General features: G+C 41.5%; 1 protein-coding gene across 1 annotated transcript in view; it reads right to left on the reverse strand.

The window, feature by feature from the left end:
* Positions 1–21,397, reverse strand: part of GALNT5 (polypeptide N-acetylgalactosaminyltransferase 5) — a 249,518-nt gene that overhangs the window by 78,247 nt on the left and 149,874 nt on the right. The window contains exons 5-7 of the mRNA XM_078681713.1: positions 21,028–21,147; positions 11,864–11,981; positions 9,988–10,311 (exon numbers count right to left, since the gene is read on the reverse strand). Coding sequence (XP_078537839.1) covers positions 9,988–10,311; positions 11,864–11,981; positions 21,028–21,147 — 562 coding nt within the window. The remainder of the gene's footprint in view (positions 1–9,987; positions 10,312–11,863; positions 11,982–21,027; positions 21,148–21,397) is intronic.

Below are 21,397 nucleotides of genomic sequence, written 5' to 3' on the forward strand. Positions count from 1 at the left end.
ACCTCTAAAATTAACGCTCCCTTGGTCAAACATTGTATGGACCTTAAACACAAACCCAATGAATTCAGATGGTATATTGTGGAAAATCTAGACAGTAATTTCCACAATAATACAAAGGATTACAGGAAAAAACATGAAGTTTTCTGGATTTTTACGTTGTCATCACATACACGTGGGCTAAACAATGAAATTCCCTGGGAAAACGCAATCAAGTATAATACTAAATGATTATGAACATTCTGTAATTACCTTTCAACCTACTTATGGCTTTTGAGCATCTTCGCATGATTGATTATCACATCGGGGCCTCACTATATATAGATTGGGTTACCACATCTTATTCATCCATCTGTTAACAATTTTTCTCTATATATATTAATTTTTAGGAAATACAATAAATCATGTAATTTTCGTTTCAGGTACATTTAAGTAGTTATAGAGCATTATTCTTAGTAAATATTGAAACACCAGCACTCTGCAGTTTTTTATGATATTATTTGGAAGCCATAGTGAAGTTTTCTTATGTAGCCTCCGTGTACTATAGCAGTCAGGACAACCTATACTCAGTCCTGCGTTTATTTCGATGGCGCAGTCAGTACACAATATAGAGGGGTGAGTTAGCGCTCTAGCATTCACAGGCATCAAATCACGGATCATATGATCCAGGTGTCGTCATTATGGCACGGTACGTTTCGTAAAGAGCAATATAATCGGTATGGCTGCCACAGTCGGGTTCTGTTATCAGCAGAAGCACACGGCGGACTGCTATCACGTACATCAAACTGTAATTATAGGTGCTACGCTAGCCCGTTTTAATTAATGTGCGTCTTATCTGGAAAGACTTGAAACATAACATCGCGATGAGAACACGAATCGTTACTGATGGCTTTATGTTTCTGTGCTTAGTTTATCCAACCCGCGTTCCCTGTCTGCACCAACCGAGTATACTGAAAAAGACAGTGGCTGCACATATCCTTGCGTCACCTCTTAAAGCAAAAGAAAGGTAGATATGCAACATGACTGTTTACCTAATTTTGATTGCATTTTTTTGGCAGTATAGACATCTAATACCTATATCCGTTCGTCTTTTCTATTTGTCTTCTTCAAAATATAGGACATTTTCTACCTGTTACAATTAACGCCACACAGAGTCTGCACATATCCCTGCGTCACCTCTTAAAGCAAAAGAAAGGTAGATATGCAACATGAAGGTCTAATCTAATTTGGATTGCATTTCTAGGCAGTTTAAACATCTAATACCTATATTCGTTCGCCTTTTATTTTGTTAACTTTTAAAATATAGGACGTTTTCGAACTGTTATAATCAACGCCACACCCACGGAATGACTTTTGAAGCAATACACAAAGGTACCAAACAGCTTATTAATATTTAACTACCAACGCAAACTGAACAACATGATCCAGGTACATACAGTGACTTATTGTCAACTGCATTTACTTTAAGACTAGATATGACCTACAATTTAAGACGTTATATATTTTTTATAGCTCTGACAGTTGTTTGGAATCCGTTCACTATCCTATTTTTATATGGCCATTATATCATTCTAGGCGACTATACAACACATTATCAGGTATGCTGTCTGCAACTATGGGCACCTAGTTTTCTAATCAGTTTTAAGTTTATTTCTGCTCCCTATACATACATGTTTTTAAGATATGTAACTGCCAATTATGTTCTCTTGTTTTTTCATATCATCGGTAGCTATTTTATACATCTCAGCTACATATCTTATCAAGTGAAGTGCAGTAAAGTGTTTTACACCGGTAAGAGTAGTAAGACAATCCTTGCTATTTTGCTTAATAGGTATTGCACTTGGGGCAGTATTATCCTCTTATCAGAACGCCCATATTAATTAATTTTCTTGATCCCCACAAACAGTTGGTTTCAGCTACTTTGTTTTATCACTTTTCTAGTTCCCTTTCTGTTTACGGGTTTTCACTCCACTCTGTTTCTCATCACAAAATCTATATATGAACACTCTCTCTCCCAACAATCTGTTGGTTTGAGCTATCTTGCTTCATCACCCCTCTAGCTTTCATTCTGATCACGGGTCTTTCTTTAATTTCTGTGTTTTAATCTCACTCCCATGTTGGGTATTATATCAAGGTTCAGTGCCATATGTGTACCTCTGTAGACTGTACTCAATCACTTCAGCCTCAATGTACTGTTGTCTAAATAAATTTAAAATGTGTATTGTTCTCTATTCTAGAATACCAAGTGATTCTCCTGAAGAAGGCGGTTACTCGCCGAAACGCGTGTAGAGACTGATGACGACATTAAATGGACTGTTTAGACATTAAAACTTGTTTTTTGATTATATGAACACTGTTTAACAAATATCATTTTTATTGTGTTCCTTTTATGTAATAGTGCATACGCTATGTCTTTTTAAAATACTGAAGGCGCTACATTTCTGCGATTGGGCCATGCTTTCTTTAACAATCTCTGATGTATTGTGTTTGTTGTATATGTTGAAATTTTGAATAAATAGATATATTTTTTTTTATTACATATTTGTTGTGGTCAGTACATTGAGGTTCCATTTAATCCATTCCTTATTTTTAACCTGAATACCTTCAGGTCACTTGTTGCCTAGGAAATTGTGATCTATTTGCTGCAGCCTTCCTACCAGACTGAAGTTGCCAATTTGCCACAATGCTGCCACGGCTGGACAACTGAAGTGTGGAGCGTCTAGACCTCCACAGCTCAATGGTTCCTGGAGGAATGACAAGTGAGTGGTGTAGAGCGTTCACTGCAATTGGGGTTCATAGTGGTTGGAGCTTGGGAGCTTAGCAACAGGAAGCAGAATATTGGGGGGAGTTCACCTAAGCACCAACACTTCCTCTTCCCAGTCATCCCCTTGTGGCCTTCTATGTGTAGCAGTTATCACTAACAGGCACATTAAAACTTAATGTAAATCAAAAGGAAAGGAGCCACAGTGGAAGAACAGCCCTTGCTTGCTGTTGCATGGAAAAAATGGCTGATGTTTTGCTGCTTCCTGTGAAACATCAACATGTTTTAAATAGGATTTTCCAACATGGGCAGAGAATGCCCTTGTTGAAGAGTAGCCACTACACCACACTTATAAATAATAAACATATCTGAAAAATGCATTCAGAGTTTTATGTATATTCCATTTGCCTGTATAGGATATTGAACAGAGACAATCATCTCCGGTCATACGTTTTCTTAACTTGTGCCAATGAGCAAGTCATCAAATCACTTATTTTTTTGTGGGGGTTATTGGATAGGATAGGCTCGGCTGTAGAACACTACATTCTGGGCCCCTGGGCCTAATTTGAACGCTTGATCTCAGCTGGGGCCCACCATCTCTCATTTCTGGGGAATGGTAATGATTTTTATGACACAACAACAAGAGAAAAAAAATTAGCAAAGGCAGCAAAGGAGAAAGAGAAAGACAGAGAAGCATTGTTAAAATAGGAAAGCAGAGGTGAAAAAGAACTTGGAAAAGTGAGATAAAGCACCAGAGAATGTATGCTGATGGATGAAAGGGACATGAGGTAAAATCAAGACACCGTAGCCTTGTTATTCAGCACCCTGACATTCAGTGCTGCCGGCCACAGACTTCTGAACATACTTTATTCATTTATAGCTTAAGTGGTGCTTGGCCCCCATCAAAATAGGCTACAAGTCAAGGTAACTATTTACGATCACTAAACAATAGGAGGAGTACACCCTGGAGGCACCTCAATGCCTCCATCAAAGAGATAGAGGTGCACAAGAGAAGGAAAGATTAATCCTTTGTTAGAAGACCCCTCAGTCACCAACCTAGTTGGTGACAAGCTTCATCATCGGGGTCCCACCCGGATAGCCGAATGCCATCCAGGTGTGCTGCGACACCTGACTACCGTGGAGCGGGCTTGTTTTTGATTTTATGTGTGTAAGTGAAGAACAGTGGTTTAAAAGTTGGCCAGTTTAAATCTCTCCACAAAAGCCTCTTTTTTCTGGAGTAACTGAGCAACAAAAAAAATATTCGTGGGACACCATGCCAGATTAGGTTGGCCTGTGGTATCAAAAGTGAAGTGAAGAATAAAAATGGTCTACATGTTTCAACCTCTTGAGTGACTATCAGGTTTTCGTCAGGTAACCCGGGCGGTATACACACGCTAAGGTGTACCCTATCCATGGCTACTCAGTAACCCAACCTGGTAATCACAGTGGTGGTTAATGTTTATTTTCTGGTTTGTAGAAAAAGAAATCCTGTAAAGACAAAAACAATCTCAAAGCATAATTCATTAAATACAAAGCGTGTTCAAGTGCTCCTCTTGTTCAACGTCCAGTGCTCTGTGAGGTGAAGCAACAATGGATGTGTTTGCATGACTCACAGCTAGTCATGCCAGTATGCCATTAACGTGACTATGGCACCATAGAACTTACGAATCTGCCCTTGATTGTATATTACAACCCACTCAGTCCTGTGTGTCTGTGCACTCTTACAAAACTCACAGTGTTTTCATAAATCCAGTTTGTGAGCAATCAAAGTACTGCCAAACAGCGGTAATACCGCTTCTCAATGATCAGAACACACATTCATGTTTCATCTTTAGATTCGTGGGTGTCTACGCTCGCACTCAGCTAGTGAGAGCGTGATTAAAAGCATAGTGAGTCGGCATTCATTCAGAAAGACACATGCGGGCGAACACCATTGGCAAGAACAAAGGAAAAGACGAGGACGAGGGGCTTACTTGCAGCGCTAAAGTAGCGTGTCTCATGGGTGTCGGGGTCTGGATATACGATCCTACCATGGTCTAGGTGTGAGAGTCAAAAAGATTAGAGCGGAGGGCTGGGGGAGGCGGGGCAGACTAAGCGGTGTCCACCCGCTAAAAGTCTGTAACTTACTTCATGTAGAATCAGTTGTGGCTGTTCCGACTATTATGTGAGCCTCATTGACGCCCCGTGCGATAATGCCAAAGGCTATGCAAGAAGTTAAATAGCCGGCACTTCCGGGTGAATGAGGGGCGTTGCTACGTAAAGTGGTGCGAGTGCTGGATGCCTCCGGGGACATGGTTGTCTAAGCGACGTGAGTGCTGAAGGCGTCGCGGGCGTGGTTGCCTGCCGTGAGCCATTGCTAAGGACGCTGCAAGCACGTCGGTAGAGACAAGGTAAAAGGACTCGTTTTGCTGAAAGAAGGGGTGTAACTTATCATCGGAGATGACATTCATAGGAAAAAGGACCCTCCACCAAAAAGTCATACGTGGTCACACACATCCACATAGAATGGGGGATAATTCGGACATACTCAACAGACACCTCCATTCAATGGTATCGTCCCAGGTTCTGAAATTCAAGGGGAAAGAAAGGGAGGGTCTATTTAGGGGAGACAGAATTCCACAGAATATTATCGTTTAGTCCAGTTTTATGGGTGGAGAGCCTATATATCCAACGTTGCTCTTTCTCAAATAGACGTTGTTGTAGTCTCTCTCCTGGTTTGATTTGCTCTATGACAGTCCACCTCATATCATTCCGTGTGTGGTTCATCAAGAGGAAATGTTTAGTGAGTTTGGTCATTGATTTCTTATACCTAATTGTGCTGCAGTGTTCACAGATTCTTTGTTTTACTCTTCTGCTGGACATCCCCACATATTGGAGATTGCATGGGCACATAATCCCGTAGACAACATTGGTACTGTTACAATTGGTATGTGCTCGTAGAGTCCACACCTTACCGGGCTCTAGTGCCAGTGTTTTGGTGTTTTCTGTAGGGTGACAAACACTGCAATTGCCACACGTGTAATGCCCTGTGATTTCTGGTTAGCCCCAAGCATTAAGGACAGTTGCTGATTTTTCTTGGGTGGTTTCTGTAGGGCGTGTGTTCACAACTGCGTCTTTAATACTTCTCGCTTTCCTGAAGGAAAAGAGTGGTTTCTCTCACTTCAGATTTCCTGTAGTCTGAATAGTTTGATGTTTGTTGATAAACTTAGTGACCAGATTTGATGCTGTGCTGTATGTAGTAACGCAGGTCAATGGTATTTCATTCTCATTTCTTGATGTGTTCTCCAAAAGTGCTGCTCTGGGTTGATTGCGTGCTCTTTTCTGGCATTTGGTGAGAATTCTCTCTGGGTATCCTCTCTCAGTCAATTTTTTTGTAAGATCAATAGCCCGCTTGCGGTAGTCAGTGATCTTGCTGCAGTTGCGACGGACCCTCAGGTACTGTCCGTAGGACAGATTTTCCCTCAGAGGCCTGGGATGGAAACTCTCATATCGTAATAAGTTGTTCTTGGCGGTCGGTTAATAATGAGTTCTTGTTTCCAGTCGTCCATTCTGTGATGTTTTCTTTAAAACGCTTGTACAAAAAAACACCACATACCTACAGGATACTAAGAGCCTACTACAACTCCTGGATCAGATTGAAGTCAATGAGAATACAATATTGGTGAGCTTTGACATTGAAAGCCTTTACACGAGCATTCCCCAGGATGACACTCTGAAAGTACTCAAGAGAGCTCTGGATGACAATGAATGGACATTCTGGACACCTAATAACTTCATTCTGGAATGTCCGAGACTAGCTTTAAAAAGGAACATCTTTGAATTTGAGGGAGCCCTCTACCTCCAGATTGGGGGTACTTCAATGGGCAGCACTTTTGCCCCCAGCATGGCTGGACTGTACGTTTTTGACTTTGAACAAAAATACATACTTAACGAACAGAACCCTTTCAAATCCCACATCATCTTCTGGAAAAGATACATCGATGATGTCCTTGCCATTTGGCAAGGACCGGAAGACACCCTCTCAGCATTCTTTCACACATACCAAAGACCACGACACTATGGTCTTTTTGGATGTTGTGATCACAAAGGAGAATGGACACCTAGAAACAAGAACTCATTATAAACTGACGGCCAAGAACAACTTATTACGATATGAAAGTTTCCATCCCAGGCCTCTGAGGGAAAATCTGCCCTATGGACAGTACCCGAGGGTCCATCGCAACTGCAGCAAGATCACTGACTACCGCAAGCAGGCTATTGATCTCACTAAAAAATTGACTGAGAAAGTATACCCAGAGAGAATTATCACCAAATGCCGGAAAAGAGCACGCAATCACCCAGAGCGGCACATTTGGAGAACACATCAAGAAATGAGAATGAAATACCATTGACCTGCGTTACTACATACAGCACGGCATCAAATCTGGTCACTAAGTCTCTCAACAAACATTGGACTATTCTGGATACAGGAAATCTGAAGTGGGAGAAACCACTTTTTTCCTTCAGGAAAGCGAGAAGTATTAAAGATGCAGTTGTGAACACACGCCCTAAATAAACCACCCAAGAAAAATCAGCAACTGTCCTTAATGCTTGGGGCTTACCAGAAATCACAGGACATTACAAGTGTGGCAATTGCAGTGTCCGTCACCTTACAGAAAACACCAAGACACTGGCACTAAAGCCCAGTAAGGTGTGGACTTTACGAGCACACACCAATTGTAACAGTACCAATGTTTTCTACAGGATTGTGTGCCCATGCAATCTCCAATATGTGGGGATGACCAGCAGAAGATTAAAACAAAAAATCTGTGAACACCGCAACACAATTAAGTGCAAGAAATCAATGACCAAACTCACTGAACATTTCCTCTTGATGAACCACACACCAAATGATATGAGGTGGACTGTCATAGAGCAAATCAAACTAGGAGAGAGACTACAACAACGTCTATTTGAAAAAGAGCAACGCTGGATATATAGGCTCTCCATGCATAAGACTGGATTAAACGATAATATTCTGTGGAATTCTGTCTCCCCTAAATAGACCCTCCCTTTCTTTCCCCTTGAATTTCAGAACCTGGGATGATACCATTGAATGGAGGTGTCTGTTGAGTATGTCCGAATTATCCCCCATTCTGTGTATGTGTGTGACCACGTATGACATTTTGGTGGAGGGTCCTTTTTCCTGTAAATGTCATTCCCAATGATAAGTTTCACCTCTCAATGTGGAAATTGTAAGACTGCAATTAACCAGTCTATACTAGGCCTCGAGATCCCTATGTTGGCCCAGTTGTTCCTAGCTAGGTTGTTTACCCCGACACTTGGGGTTGTCACTGTAATAAGCATAGCCTTCCTTGTGATTAGATGACTCGTTCAGGGACCCCTTCTTTCAGCAAAACGAGTCTTTTTACCTTGTCTCTACCGACGCGCTTGCAGGGTCCTTAGCAACGGCTTCACGGCAGGGAACCACGCCCCGCGACGCCTTCAGTACTCACATCACTTAGACAACCACGCCCCCGACGCATCCAACACTCGCACCACTTTACGTAGCAACCTCCCTCATTCACCCGGAAGTGCTGGCTATTTCACTTCTTGCCTAGCCTTTGGCATTATCGCACGGGACGTCGATGAGGCTCACATAATAGGCGGAACAGCCACAACTGATTCTACATGAAGTAAGTTACAGACTTTTAGCGGGTGGGCACCGCTTAGTCTGCCCCGCCTTCCCCAGCCCTCCTCTCTAATCTTCTTGGCTCTCCCACCTAGATCGTGGTAGTATCATATATCCAAACCCCGACGCCCATGAGGCATGCTACTTTAGCGCTGCAAGTAAGCCCCTCGGCCTCGTCTTTTCCTTTGTTCTTGCCAATGGTGTTCACCCGCATGTGTCTTTCTGAATGTATGCTGACTCACTATGTTTTTAATCACGTTCTCACTAGCTGAGTGCGAGCGTAGACACCCACGAATCTAAAGATGAAATGCGAATGTGTGTTCTGATCGTTGAGAAGCGGTATTAGCGCCCTTTGGCAGGACTTTGATCGCTCACAATCTGGATTCATGAAAACACTGTGAGTTTTGTAAGAGTGCACAGACACACAGCACTGAGTGGGTTGTAATATACAATCAAGGGCAGATTTGTAGGTCCTATGGTGCCATAGTCACGTTAATGGCATACTTGGCATAACTAGCTGTGAGTCATGCAATCACATCCATTGTTGCTTCACCCCACAGAGCATTGAATGTTGAACAAGAGGAGCAGTTTGAACACGCTTTGTATTTAATGAATTATGCTTTGCGCTTGTTTTTGTCTTTACAGGACTTCTTTTTCTAGAAACCAGAAAAGACACATTAACCACCACTGTGAGTACCAGGTGGGGTTACTGAGTAGCTAAGGGTAGGGTACACCTTAGCGTGTATATACCGCCCGGGTTACCTCCATTGGTTTTGACGAAAACCTGATACGTCACTCAAGAGGTTGAAACATATAGACCATTTTTATTCTTCACTTCACTTTTGATACCACAGGACAACCTAATCTGGCTTAGTGTCCCATGAATATTTTTATTGTTGCTCAGTTACTCCAGAATAAAGAGGCTTTTGTAGAGTGTTTCAAATTGGCCAACTTTCAAACGATTGTTCTTCACTTACACACATAAAATCAAAAAGAAACCCGCTCCACTGTAGTCAGGTGTCGCAGCACACCCGGATGGCATTCGGCTATCCGGGTGGGACCCCGATGATGAAGCATGTCACCAACTACGTTGGTGAGTGAGCGGTCTTCTAACAAAGGATGAATCTGTCCTTCTCTTTTGCACCTCTATCTCTTTGACGGAGGCATTGAGGTGCCTCCAGGGTGTACTCCTCCTATTGTTTAGTGATATTGATTAAGGGGACCGGGAGTATTCCCTCACAGAATACCCTTTCTCTCATTGTTTTTCCAACTCTTCACGTTCACCAGACTGATTCGTGTATTATCACTATAAGAGAAATGAAGTATAGACGTAAGACTTTTGTCAGGTTACAAGAACTAACACAACAAATTCATGTAAATTGCTTTAAATTGGTCTGGAAAAGATATATATAATTACATATAGATATATTTAGTCTTGCAAAAATAGGGCATACACTTTTCATGGCATCTCTGTCCTTGTTAGAGTCTACTTGAAACAAGTTACACAATCCAATTTACATGTAAATCAATCTTATTTTACATCACCAGAAGTACTTACCATGCCACTTGCTCTGACAACCGGAGCATCCAGGTCAGGATAGACATTGTCCAAGTACCACTTGAAGCTCTTGCACTGAAGCCGCTTCCGAAGGGCTTTTTGCTCCGTTAGGTCTCCAACTTCAATATTTTTGAGATTCACGTGGTAACCCTGCCCATAAAAGAGCTCTTTGTATTCATCCATCCAAACTTCAGCAACACGAGCTAGGTTTCTCTCCACAGTTTTTATCCGGTCTTTAGGGAAAGAATAAGGATTGTCATTTCTGAAGATGTGACCTACTCGGGAGCAGGGGTTGATTTCAATCTCTCCCCCACACATCCAAACCTACAAAAGTCAACAGGTCAGAAAGATAGACACATGTTAGTTAGTACATCATTGCGTACACAGAGACTGTTTAATGACTGACAGATCCAGGTATCGTATGGTGCAGTATTAGACAATTCATTTTCGCAACTGACAACAGGAAACACAAATAATATCCCTAAAGAACCTAAATGTCTATAATGCTATACATAATATTGAATGGATTTAAAGAAAGATGTTAATATATTAACAGTGAAATAGCTCTCAGCTTGGGAGTTCAAACTGCCTTTGTTGGATTTTTGTGTATTAATTCTGCTGAATTTATTTTTTGTTGATCCAATTCCAATTCAATAGAGGAAACTGCTTGTTTTTTTTCTCAGCTATAACCATACAAATACTTGCTTGATAGAAGAAACAGGCATGTAGGATTATTAATTGCCCCCTTTAAAAAACGAATAGCACTATGGATAAAACACATTAATCACAAACCTAGGTAGTAGGAAAGCATGAGGAAGATGAGCTGGAAAAGTAAGATTTTTAAATTATGAAAGACACAAACTGCCAAAGTTAAACTGCATATTCAGAATCACAGTTTAGATCTCAGGACCTGAAGGAAACCAAACAAGATGGATGTTTAATAACCACTAGCTGTATAACGTGAATCCTTAGAATTATTAAAGTGAAATCCTAAATTGAGGGTCTATGGTAGAATGGTGATGAGGGAAAAAGACAGTAGTTGAAATGGCTCCTACGGTGGAGTTTCATATTTCTTCCATTAGGGGGGTTTGTAAAGCATATTATTGTGGCTTCAGGGCACCTTGGGGTACAGAAACAGGACAATGTGCAATTGAGGACACTTAATAACACCTGGTAGTGGAGCAGCAACTGATATTCAAGTAAAGATGGATAATACCCATAGATTACCATCAAAATATGCCCCAAACATGATGACAAAGCCTTTAAAAAGAGTAGTCTTTAAACATTGGTAAAAAAGGGTAAGAGGCTATTTTAAGCATCTAAACAAGGTTTGTGCACAGATTCTACTCAGTCAGTCAAAATAACTTTATTTCGCCGATACAGTATCAGCATAAAAAGTAGTCTTAAAACATACTTTCATCAATGATTAAGAGCATCCATTAAAAATGTATTTACAGAATCAATTTAAATGTGGCCATTGAGAGGTGCCATATTGGCTTCCACTAGGACATGTGCATGATAGGACTGCAGCTATGCACCGGGCAACAGCTCTTCCATCATCAAAGACTGAGGACAACCTTCCAGTTTACTGTCTATAAGGGGTAGGTGAGATTTCCAATGTCTGGTGCTGCTATGTGTGTTTAATATAATAGCACAGACCCACACTAAAGCAATCTGGAACTGTATCACAACCACATATGGTTTATGTAATGGGGTGACTTTCTCATGTTCAGAGCTGAATTCCACCTCCTATAGCAGATATAAAGTGGCCCTCATTTACAATATATACAACCTAAGTATACTCATCATTTGAAATAAATAACATAAAAATTAAATAGTCATGTATTGTTAAGCATACAACCTGAATCATAAATACCTTAAATGAAAGTTCCATATTTTCACCACCCCAAACATCTAAGCCAGGATCATATGTTCCAAGTTCAAAGAAATATTTCTTATCAATAGAAAACAATCCCCCGGCCATTACTGGGCACCTGGTTAGGAACAAATGACATTAATATATAAAGAAAACAAAACAAAACATAACATGAGTATGCATACCAGAAATGTTCAGTTATAAGTATAAAGAAAATTAGAGCAGCAAGTATTTCAATTGATCCACTAATCAATCAATCAAACTTAAATGTGAGCTATAGAATTAAAATTCCTAAAAACAAAGCAAGCATATAAACACAGCATGACAGCAATCGAAATCCCAAAACATCAATCTGCTCAATAAAGACAGCGGGTATATGATGCCCCCTTCTGTGTAAGGCTGGAGGTGATATAATATGTGTGCACATACAAATAAAACACCAATGGTAAATATTTTACAGTCTCATGGACAACAGGGTTATGTATGTTGAAGAGGAATACAAGTAACGGGTGCTGCTTCCTCCATTTCTGGAAAATATTTTCAAATGCAGCAATCGCAGGCTAAATTTCAGCTACAGGATTTGGTAAATACTGGGTCAACTTCACCAGATCAGATTTCCTGTCCTGAGTATTTTTGTTACAAAGGTGGGAACTCAAGGTCATAATATGTGTGCAGTGTGTTCTGCTCAACACCGATTGGCCTAGTTTCAGTGTACTAATTATGTTTATTGCATAAATGTTTTGCAAATTAGGTACTAGTCAGACTATTATGGCAAAAGCTTTTCTGGTAGACAGTAGACACCAGGTTCGCCATCTAGGTGTGGCTGGACTGGAGTATGTTGAAGATGGCATTGCATAATACCAGCAAATGAAGAAAGGGTCAGAAACTAGGGCTATACATCAATCAAGAGTATTAAATGATATTCCTGCTTTGTCGCGATACAAAAGGGGATGATGGACGGAGTGTTTGAGCAAATCAAACACTCACCCCCAGTCAACTGATCTGGGTTTAATCCATCACCATTCTTTAGCCCACTCAGCCACCCCATTTCAGACATGGCTATATGCCAGAAACCGGTCCTCGGAAGCTTGTTTCTGGTCCAGGGAAGGCATGGCTTGGCAGTTCGGGCTGGACTGTTCCCTTGAGGCACAGGGTCAGACTGATTTGCATGTAGCCATATCTGAACTGGGGTGGCAGAGTGGGCTAAAGAATGGTGATGGATTAAACCCAGATCTTTTGACTGGGTGTGAGTGTTTGATTGGTTCAGATGCTCCGTCCATCACCACCCCCTTTTGTACCGCTTTTGGCCGCCATAAGTGTGGCAGGGTATGCTCAGACGTGAGTCCCTTGCTCGCTTTGCCACTGGATTCAGCAAGCCGGGCTGAAGACGGCTGTAATGCCAGAAACCGGTCCTCGGAAGCTTGTTTCCGGTCCAGGGAAGGCATGGCTTGGCAGTTCGGGCTGGACTGTTCCCATGAGGCACAGGGTCAGACTGATTTGCATGTAGCCATATCTGAACTGGGGTGGCAGAGTGGGCTAAAGAACGGTGATGGATTAAACCCAGATCTTTTGACTGGGTGTGAGTGTTTGATTGGTTCAGATGCTCCGTCCATCACCACCCCCTTTTGTACCCCCATTCCTGCTTTGTCGTCATTACGCTCAATTCTAGCACATATGTTAGTTTTGGATGTAACAGCATCAGTTTAAATAAGAACTTTCATCAACTGATGGGGCAGGAGATTTGCAAATCTTTCAGAATGTATAACCATAAAGGGCTATTGCCACTCCCTGATACCTCAATTCTGGATGAAAGGTGTAGATGGATTAGGTATCAAAACTGGACCTGAGTCTAGAGCATGAACCCAATTTGGGATCCACCAAATGCTTAGATTTTTGACAGTATTCCTTATCACTATAAGGGCCCAATTAGGATGTTGGGTGGACGGCCACCGACAGGCAGACTGTGGCGGTCCGCCTGACATCCCGAGTATCGGTCCAATGGCCGGATTACAATGTCAGCAGTCGGAGCAATTTGGGCTGGGAGAAAAACTGCCGCCTCCATCAGGGCAGTGGTCAGAGCCTTATCCCTTCAGTGGGGTTGGTGCTTGCGGATGCACCACCATAGGGATTAGGATGTCCCTTTCCCCCTGCCTTTAAATGGCAGTCTGACCGCCATGTAAAGCAGCTGGAAAGTGATCTGTGTCCTCCCAAAAATCCATGCACCATGTGCCAGGGCACCAAATCGTGCCTGGCACAGGGTGCATTAATAGGTTTGAAAACATCCCTTTTACTAGTGCAGCTTGTGCTGCAGCCATTTTCCATGCTGCAGCACGAGCCACAATAGAAAAGGCAGGGTTACAACATCATGCACAGTGGTTGTATTGTAATTCGGCTGTTGGACAGCTGACTCCTTGTCAGATGGTCCAAAGTCCGAAACGATGGCGGTCTGAGGCTTGTCCGACCACCATCATAATGATGGACTATGTGTTAAAGTACATTCCATAACAGTCAAAACTGAACCACAGAATAATTTATATGGCTGTTTATTTTAAGCTATAAATACCACCTCTACACACTAGCACAAAATTAGACACAGAGGAGCAGATAACAATCACAAATGTAGAAACAATATATGCAAAATTCTGAGAAGAAATGCTGAAGAGCTGAAAGGGGATTTTGAGATCAGTACCTCATCATCTGTAAATATACGATCAGAGTTGATAGCTTGTTCAACCACGGGTTATATTTTGGTAATTAGACCGCAGATAAAAATGCATGATAAATGAGCAAAGAGAACAATGTACAGGCAAGGACCCACCTCTGCTGAAGTCACTGCCACTCTTCAAACTAGCTGCGGATTCACTGTGCACTGAAGCAAACCAGTGCATCATCAACTCAATGAGAGCCTTGAATAATAAACAAGCGAATCTCAGCGCAGCCCACCTAGTTCTTACCACATTATATCTCTAAATGCAGTTTTAGGCGGCTTTTTTAATTCAACCAAAGCATCATAAAGTCAGATCTGCAGATGTTTTATATGCTTTACAATATATACGCGCTAGGGAGATAAACATTAAAGAAACACTATCATTTCTTTTCTACACACTATACTTGAGCAGATGACAAGCTTTCATTTCTGTCTCTTACACAATCCAAAATAGGGTAAAGAAATAGAAATCGAAAACGTTGCTCTGATAGTATGGGGACTGTCCTTCCTCATGGGAACTGCAATGCACTTTTTTTTTAAAAAATGGTGTGCTGGACCATGGGGCATAAAAAGTCCACTGAACTATGGAGGTCTCCATTACCCAAACATTTCGTACAATGTCCTGTCTTCCATTACAGGGTTTACAAATGTATCAAGAATGGCCTTCGAAAAAGTTTCCTCCTCATATTCTTCCACTTGCAAACAAACAAAATACCTAATAACCTCTTTTATATCTTTTGTCTATAGTGTACTCAGTCCTCAGGGGGGCATGCAACAAAACTCCTCCCCTCGACCACACACAAAGAAAATCAAGAGACGATGGGATCATATCAAACAGGGATCGGCAAGCGGTCGGCACATGGTCATGGTTGGCAGACACCCTCAACACAACTCGACTCCTACGATGACAGCACAACAGGGAAAAGGACCTAGAAACGCGTCCTCTAAAGATCTGCTCATGGAATATTAAAGGCCTAATCAACAAACTGGAGGATAAAGACACAATCTCTTATTTTCGGAAATTCAAGATATTATTATTACAAGAGACATGGCTCCTTGAACCGCATCAAATAGAAGGCTTCAAAACTCACCACATTCCAGCACAAAAACTGAATCCCTCGGGAAGAGGGAGTGGCGGTCTAGCAATTTACATATCAATAAACAACGCAATCGCCTCATGGGACCAATCAGGTTCATCACACTGCCTCCAGTGTGTGGGAATTTCTTACACCTCTAATAAAGGCCAGCGCACGACCCTGACTTTAATGAACGACTATGTCCGTCCAAACACAGCATCAAGGCAATCTTTCACAGAAGAAGCAATAGCGACAGTATTAAGAGCGAAAACTGGATTTCCTAATCCAGAAATATATCTATCTGGTGATTTCAATATGTGGCTAATGTCCGACCTACAAAAAAACGAGGTCACTAAATCACACAATAGCATCTGTCTCATACCACCGCAGGACCTGCCAGGATGGCACAAGGACGACTCAAAGGGACGTTCCTTACAAGGCAACCTCGAAAACCTGGGCCTTAGAGCCTTAAACGGGCGCTTTCCCTCAGACAAGCCACCTCGCTTCTCTTATCTATCAAAAAATGGAGCATCAATAATCGATTATACCTTTGTCAGTCTCTCACTCCTCCATCAAATAACAGGCTTTACTCTTGGAAGCAGAACAGAAAGCGACCACTGCCCCCAAGAAATATCTCTCAGGACCAGTCTAACTCAACACGAAGAAGAAAGGGCACTGCCATCCGAGAGCTACACGATTAACCTAAAACGAATCAAGCGCTCTTTCAGCAACTTACAAAAAGTAGCAATAGAGGCCAAACAAATTATTGAGCGCACCAGCAGGTCTACGAATGATAAAATCGCCAATTGGTCAACATTTGCAATCGAATTGATCGATAAATACGCTAAACCGATAAGGCACACCAACCAGAACGGGCAAAAACAGACGCCCTGTTGGAATCCCGCGATACAATCTGCAACAAGAACTATGAATCGGACATGGCGGGCGTTAAAGCAAATCCAATGGATTCTATAAAAATAACAAAATTGAGAGAGGCCCGCAGCTACCTTAAGAAAGCCAAAAGAGAACAACGCAGAACTCATTGGAATTCCTTCTGGGCTAAATTACAGCAAGACATTAAAACAAACAATTCCGCTAGGTTTTGGCAAACCATCAACACTATATCTGGACGCGATTCGAAAGTTGCGTCTTCATGCATACTGGAGACTGAGTGGGTCGATTTCTTGTATTTTCACTTTAACGATCGCAAAGAAAAAACCTTTCACCAGAATTCCACCTTTGAAGACAATGTTTTTTCAAAAAGTGGTAGATTGGGCATCTGACTGGTACACCAAAAACCCTTCAATGAAGGAACCCTTCAATGTTGATCAAAAAATCGCATCATCAAAAGAGTCCCCTTCGACTCAAAGTAGTAAAGAACTCATAACAATCCAGAAGGCACAAATCGAAAAGCTGATCAAAAAGGAAGGAAGGATGGGGCTCCAGGTCCAGGCGGAATCCCTCAGGCTTTGTTTAAGGATGATGCAACTTTCTGGGCCCCGAAGTTAAGCACCTTATTCAACTTTATCCTGCAAAACAACATCATACCGCCCTCTTGGCAGGGATCAATCCTTGCACCAATCTTTAAAGGTGGAGACAAAAAATCCCCCGGGAATTATCGCCTCATCGCCCTTATTGACAACGAAGCTAAGTATTTTGCAGGAGTGCTGCTTAATTCATTTAGGGCATGGGCGGACGATCACTCTGTCATTCCTCCGAATCAAACCGGTTTTACAAGCAATACTGGCACCTCGGTCAATCTCATGACCCTCTCCTGCCTGATCGATCAGGTGGAGTTCAGTTCTTGCCCACTCTATATGGGATTTATTGATTACAAAGCGGTATTTGACAACGTGAACAGAGCCAAGCTCTGGCAGAAGCTGTACAGACTTAACATCCCAACTGACCTTCTAAGAGCCATACAGCTTCTACATCTGGACACATGGGTCAGGATTAAGATCGGGGATGGCTCCAGATTATCACGTCCAATTCCGACGACAAAAGGCCTAAAGCAAGGATGTGTCCTGGCCCCCACACTTTTTAACTTATTTCTATCCGACCTTCCTGAAGCCTTAAACAAGGTAAATTCCCATGCTCCAAATGTAGCTGCTTTCTTGTTGTCAAACTTTCTATACGCCGACGATGTGTTTCTTCTTAGCAAAACAAAGATCGGCATGAAAAGACTCATGGACGCCACCGCCGAATACTCACTCAAGAATGAGCTCCAGATTAACAGCAAGAAGACCAAAATTTTGGCGGGACGTCCAGGGAAGGCTAAGAACCTTTTTTGGGCCCTGAACAAGGAAAGCATTGCTGAATCTAGCTGCCATAAGTACCTTGGAGTTATTTTTAATAACAATGGCAGATATTAAACTCATCTAGAAGAACAAAAAAAGAAGGGTGCTGCACTTGCATTCGCAATTGGTTCAATACACAAGAAACTACAAGGCCCTACTTTCGCACCAACAATACAGGTCGCGCAGGCAAAAATTATACCCACACTAACCTACGGTAGTGAAGTCCTAAAAGGATCGGACAGCGGCCAACTGGACAAAATCATTACAAAAATCTGCAGAACAGTGTTCAAGTTACCTACTCAAACATCACCGGCCAAAATCAGGTTGGAACTGGGAATCTGCCATCAATCACTTGCCAGAGCCATGTGTTTTCTAGTGTGCTGCCACAAATTGAGGTCATCGAAGGAAGGCAGCCTAGCTCATCATCTATGGGTCTGTCTTCATACGAACTTATGGCGAGCAGGGCACGATTATTGGAAAAGAGGCATAACAACTTTATGCCTAAAAGATCTTTGGAGCATGCAAGTAAGACAAAATGAATTCAAACGGCTAGCGAAAATAAGCACAAAAAAGCTGTCTTCAGTGGAAGACAAGGCTCGCCTAGCAAAAAGAAGTCATGGCTGGCTGACCCTACAATCTTATGCCCAGTTGATCCCACAGCAGTATTTAACTTTACCATTCAATGCACGAACAAAACTACGTTTTTTAAAATTGAGATTGGGAGTTATTAACTTGTTGGTTCACTTGCCAAAATGGAAAGAGATCACGGACATGAACACTGTCGACTTTGTGGGAACCACAACGAAGACATAATACACATCCTATGCCTTTGTCCAAATCTGCTGAATGAAAGACGGTCCCTTCGTAGGAAACTCTGGAATATAAACATGATTAGATCGTGCAGAGCAGCAGTTCTGTCCTGCTTTGACCCTCGGAACACCAAACTAAATTGCACCTTAGTAAGGTTCTTGGACTGAGCAGCAAAAATAATCCGTGAGGGGACCAAAGTTTGTGAACCGCCATCATCATAACATCTTGGCAAGTTCCATCTGCCATTCAGTTCCATCTGCCATTCTTTTCCATAATGGACTTAATTTATACTCCTTCTTATACATATTTTTGATATATTTTTAAATCCTGTACTTGCAAAGGTTTTATTAATCACGCAATAAAGTTCTTATATATATCTTTTGTCTCAAATAACACATCCTTTTATTTCAATCTACCCTCATTTGCAACATTAAATAATACCAGCATCGTTTCATTCATGTTATATTCTCCCCTTTGTAAATCATTTTGCCACACTGTAGCACTTAACCCTTCTCTGCTATTACCTCCCAGTGTACTTTGCTATGTGTCTTATCTAAACGTTAGACCAGGCTCAACTTACTTAGTGCCCGATTTAGAGGAAGGTGGTAAAAAAAATCATCTGAAAGCAGCTTCAATGTAATTTCTTCTATAGGTTTTGAAAATAAATCGACTTAGAGATGGGTTATTGCCTTTGGCCTGTCTGATTATCAGATGATGCATAACCAAAAAATGCTCTGAAGCTGAATTTGGCCAGACCGATAATGAATGAAGGATTTGTATTTTCTGAAATATGATACAAATGAGTTATGAGAGACATATCTAATCATAACTAACAATTCGTTTCCCAGTGGTCTTTAGTAATGTCATTCCCTTGTAAAGATGCACAATCAGCAAAGATATGAGATTTTAAGGGGCCAGAACTAGGTAACTAAACATTTGATAGTTAAAGATGCAAATCACAATGCACAAAGACAAGGTGTAAATTCCTAAAATGAAGATATACCATCATAAAAAGATGAAGGCATCCAATTGAAATGAAATGCAGGTCTTGTATTGAAAACTAGACCTCTGTGTTGTGAGAGAGCAGGACAGTTTTTGCCCACGGCCAGGCTGGGAACAGAAACCAGCCCAGGCATTTCCACTCGACTGGCCGGGGAAGGGGAGGGAGGGTTAGGGGTTGTGGGGGATGGGGGGGAGCTAGTATCAAGCACGGCTTCACCGCTGCCACTTTTGTTACTGGGAGCCGATATTACAACACTGCTGCAAAACCGGACCCCACGTGTCAAAAACCGGCGCCCACCAGGAAAGCTGCTACGGCAGTCCGGACCTGCTTGTCCCTGCTTATATAACTAATAATTGAGTTGTCTGCTATTACGTAGCTGTATATTGGCTGTTTTAAACAGATTTGGCATTTCGAGATGTGAGGGCTTTCCCTCTGCTAATCAGTGATGTTCTCAAAGATGCTTTCAAAACACAGGCCACCCACATATTCAAGGGCACGTCTGTGTGCAAGTATATTAGGCACACATAACGGTTTTAAAAAAACAACACTTTGCCTAGATCCATCCTGTAATCGTTTGTTTTTTGAGAAAGCTTTCAAATTTGTACATGTATACCTAAAAATGCAACATATAAAACTGAACATTTTAAAAAACTCTGTAAAACATGAAGACATTTGAAACTGGAGGCTAAAAATTAAGTTGGTATCCTTAGATTGACTTATGGGAGCACTACATGTACAGCAAAAACAATCTAGTTTGGACAATTGGGGACCTCAACTGAACCACCTGTATGTGTCGATAAAAAAAGAGCATGAGTTAAAAGCAAACACTACAGAGTGATGTTTTAGAGTCCAGTTTATCACTTCGCTTTTTAGAAGCAAAACCACATTTTGAAAAGCTCCAACTTTCCCATTAAAGTAAAAATGTTGCCTTTTGTAAAAAAAAATTATAGGCGAATATTTTAGAATTGATATGTTTTTCTGATGTATATTTGTTTCTATGGTTTTTATTGTATTGTTTTGAGGTTCGAATTAAAGAAATTGCTCAGGTCGGGGTCCCAGGCTTGAAGTAGTGATTCTATAAGAGACCAAAAAAGTCAGAAGGTTTGAACCACTGCTTTATACCAACCCTTGCAATTACCTCGGACATTTCACAGAACAATAACTCAACACAAAAAACATTAATGTCATTCGGGTAAAATGTAGTGCATTGTCAGAGAGAGTATGGAGTGGAGAATAACAAGAATTCAAACTTAGTTTATGAGAAATCTTACCTTATTGGATCAGATTCTTTTATATTATGTTTCTTTATCTCTTCTGGGGGAATCGGTTTCCACCCAAAATTTAATGGCCAAGTGAAAATTCCTCGTTGATAATTGTCCACAATCATATAGCTGAATGGAAAAACGCAAAGGTAATTAGAAAGATTAGTTATGTTGAGCCATGTTATGATTTTAAGTACAGATCTCTACAACACCTGCCATGCCACCCTATTTTCGAAAAAGTTATTCGCACTGGAAATGTTAGTGTGGTTTTTCTCAGTTTCAAAGTTGCACTTTTAGACTTTACACTGTGGTACTTGGTGCTGTTGCTCGTAATAAAGAAACATGCCAAAAAAACATCAAAGCAGGAGTGTGGGAATTT

Source organism: Lissotriton helveticus, chromosome 3_1, assembly GCF_964261635.1.
Source record: "Lissotriton helveticus chromosome 3_1, aLisHel1.1, whole genome shotgun sequence".
NCBI lineage: Eukaryota > Metazoa > Chordata > Amphibia > Caudata > Salamandridae > Lissotriton > Lissotriton helveticus.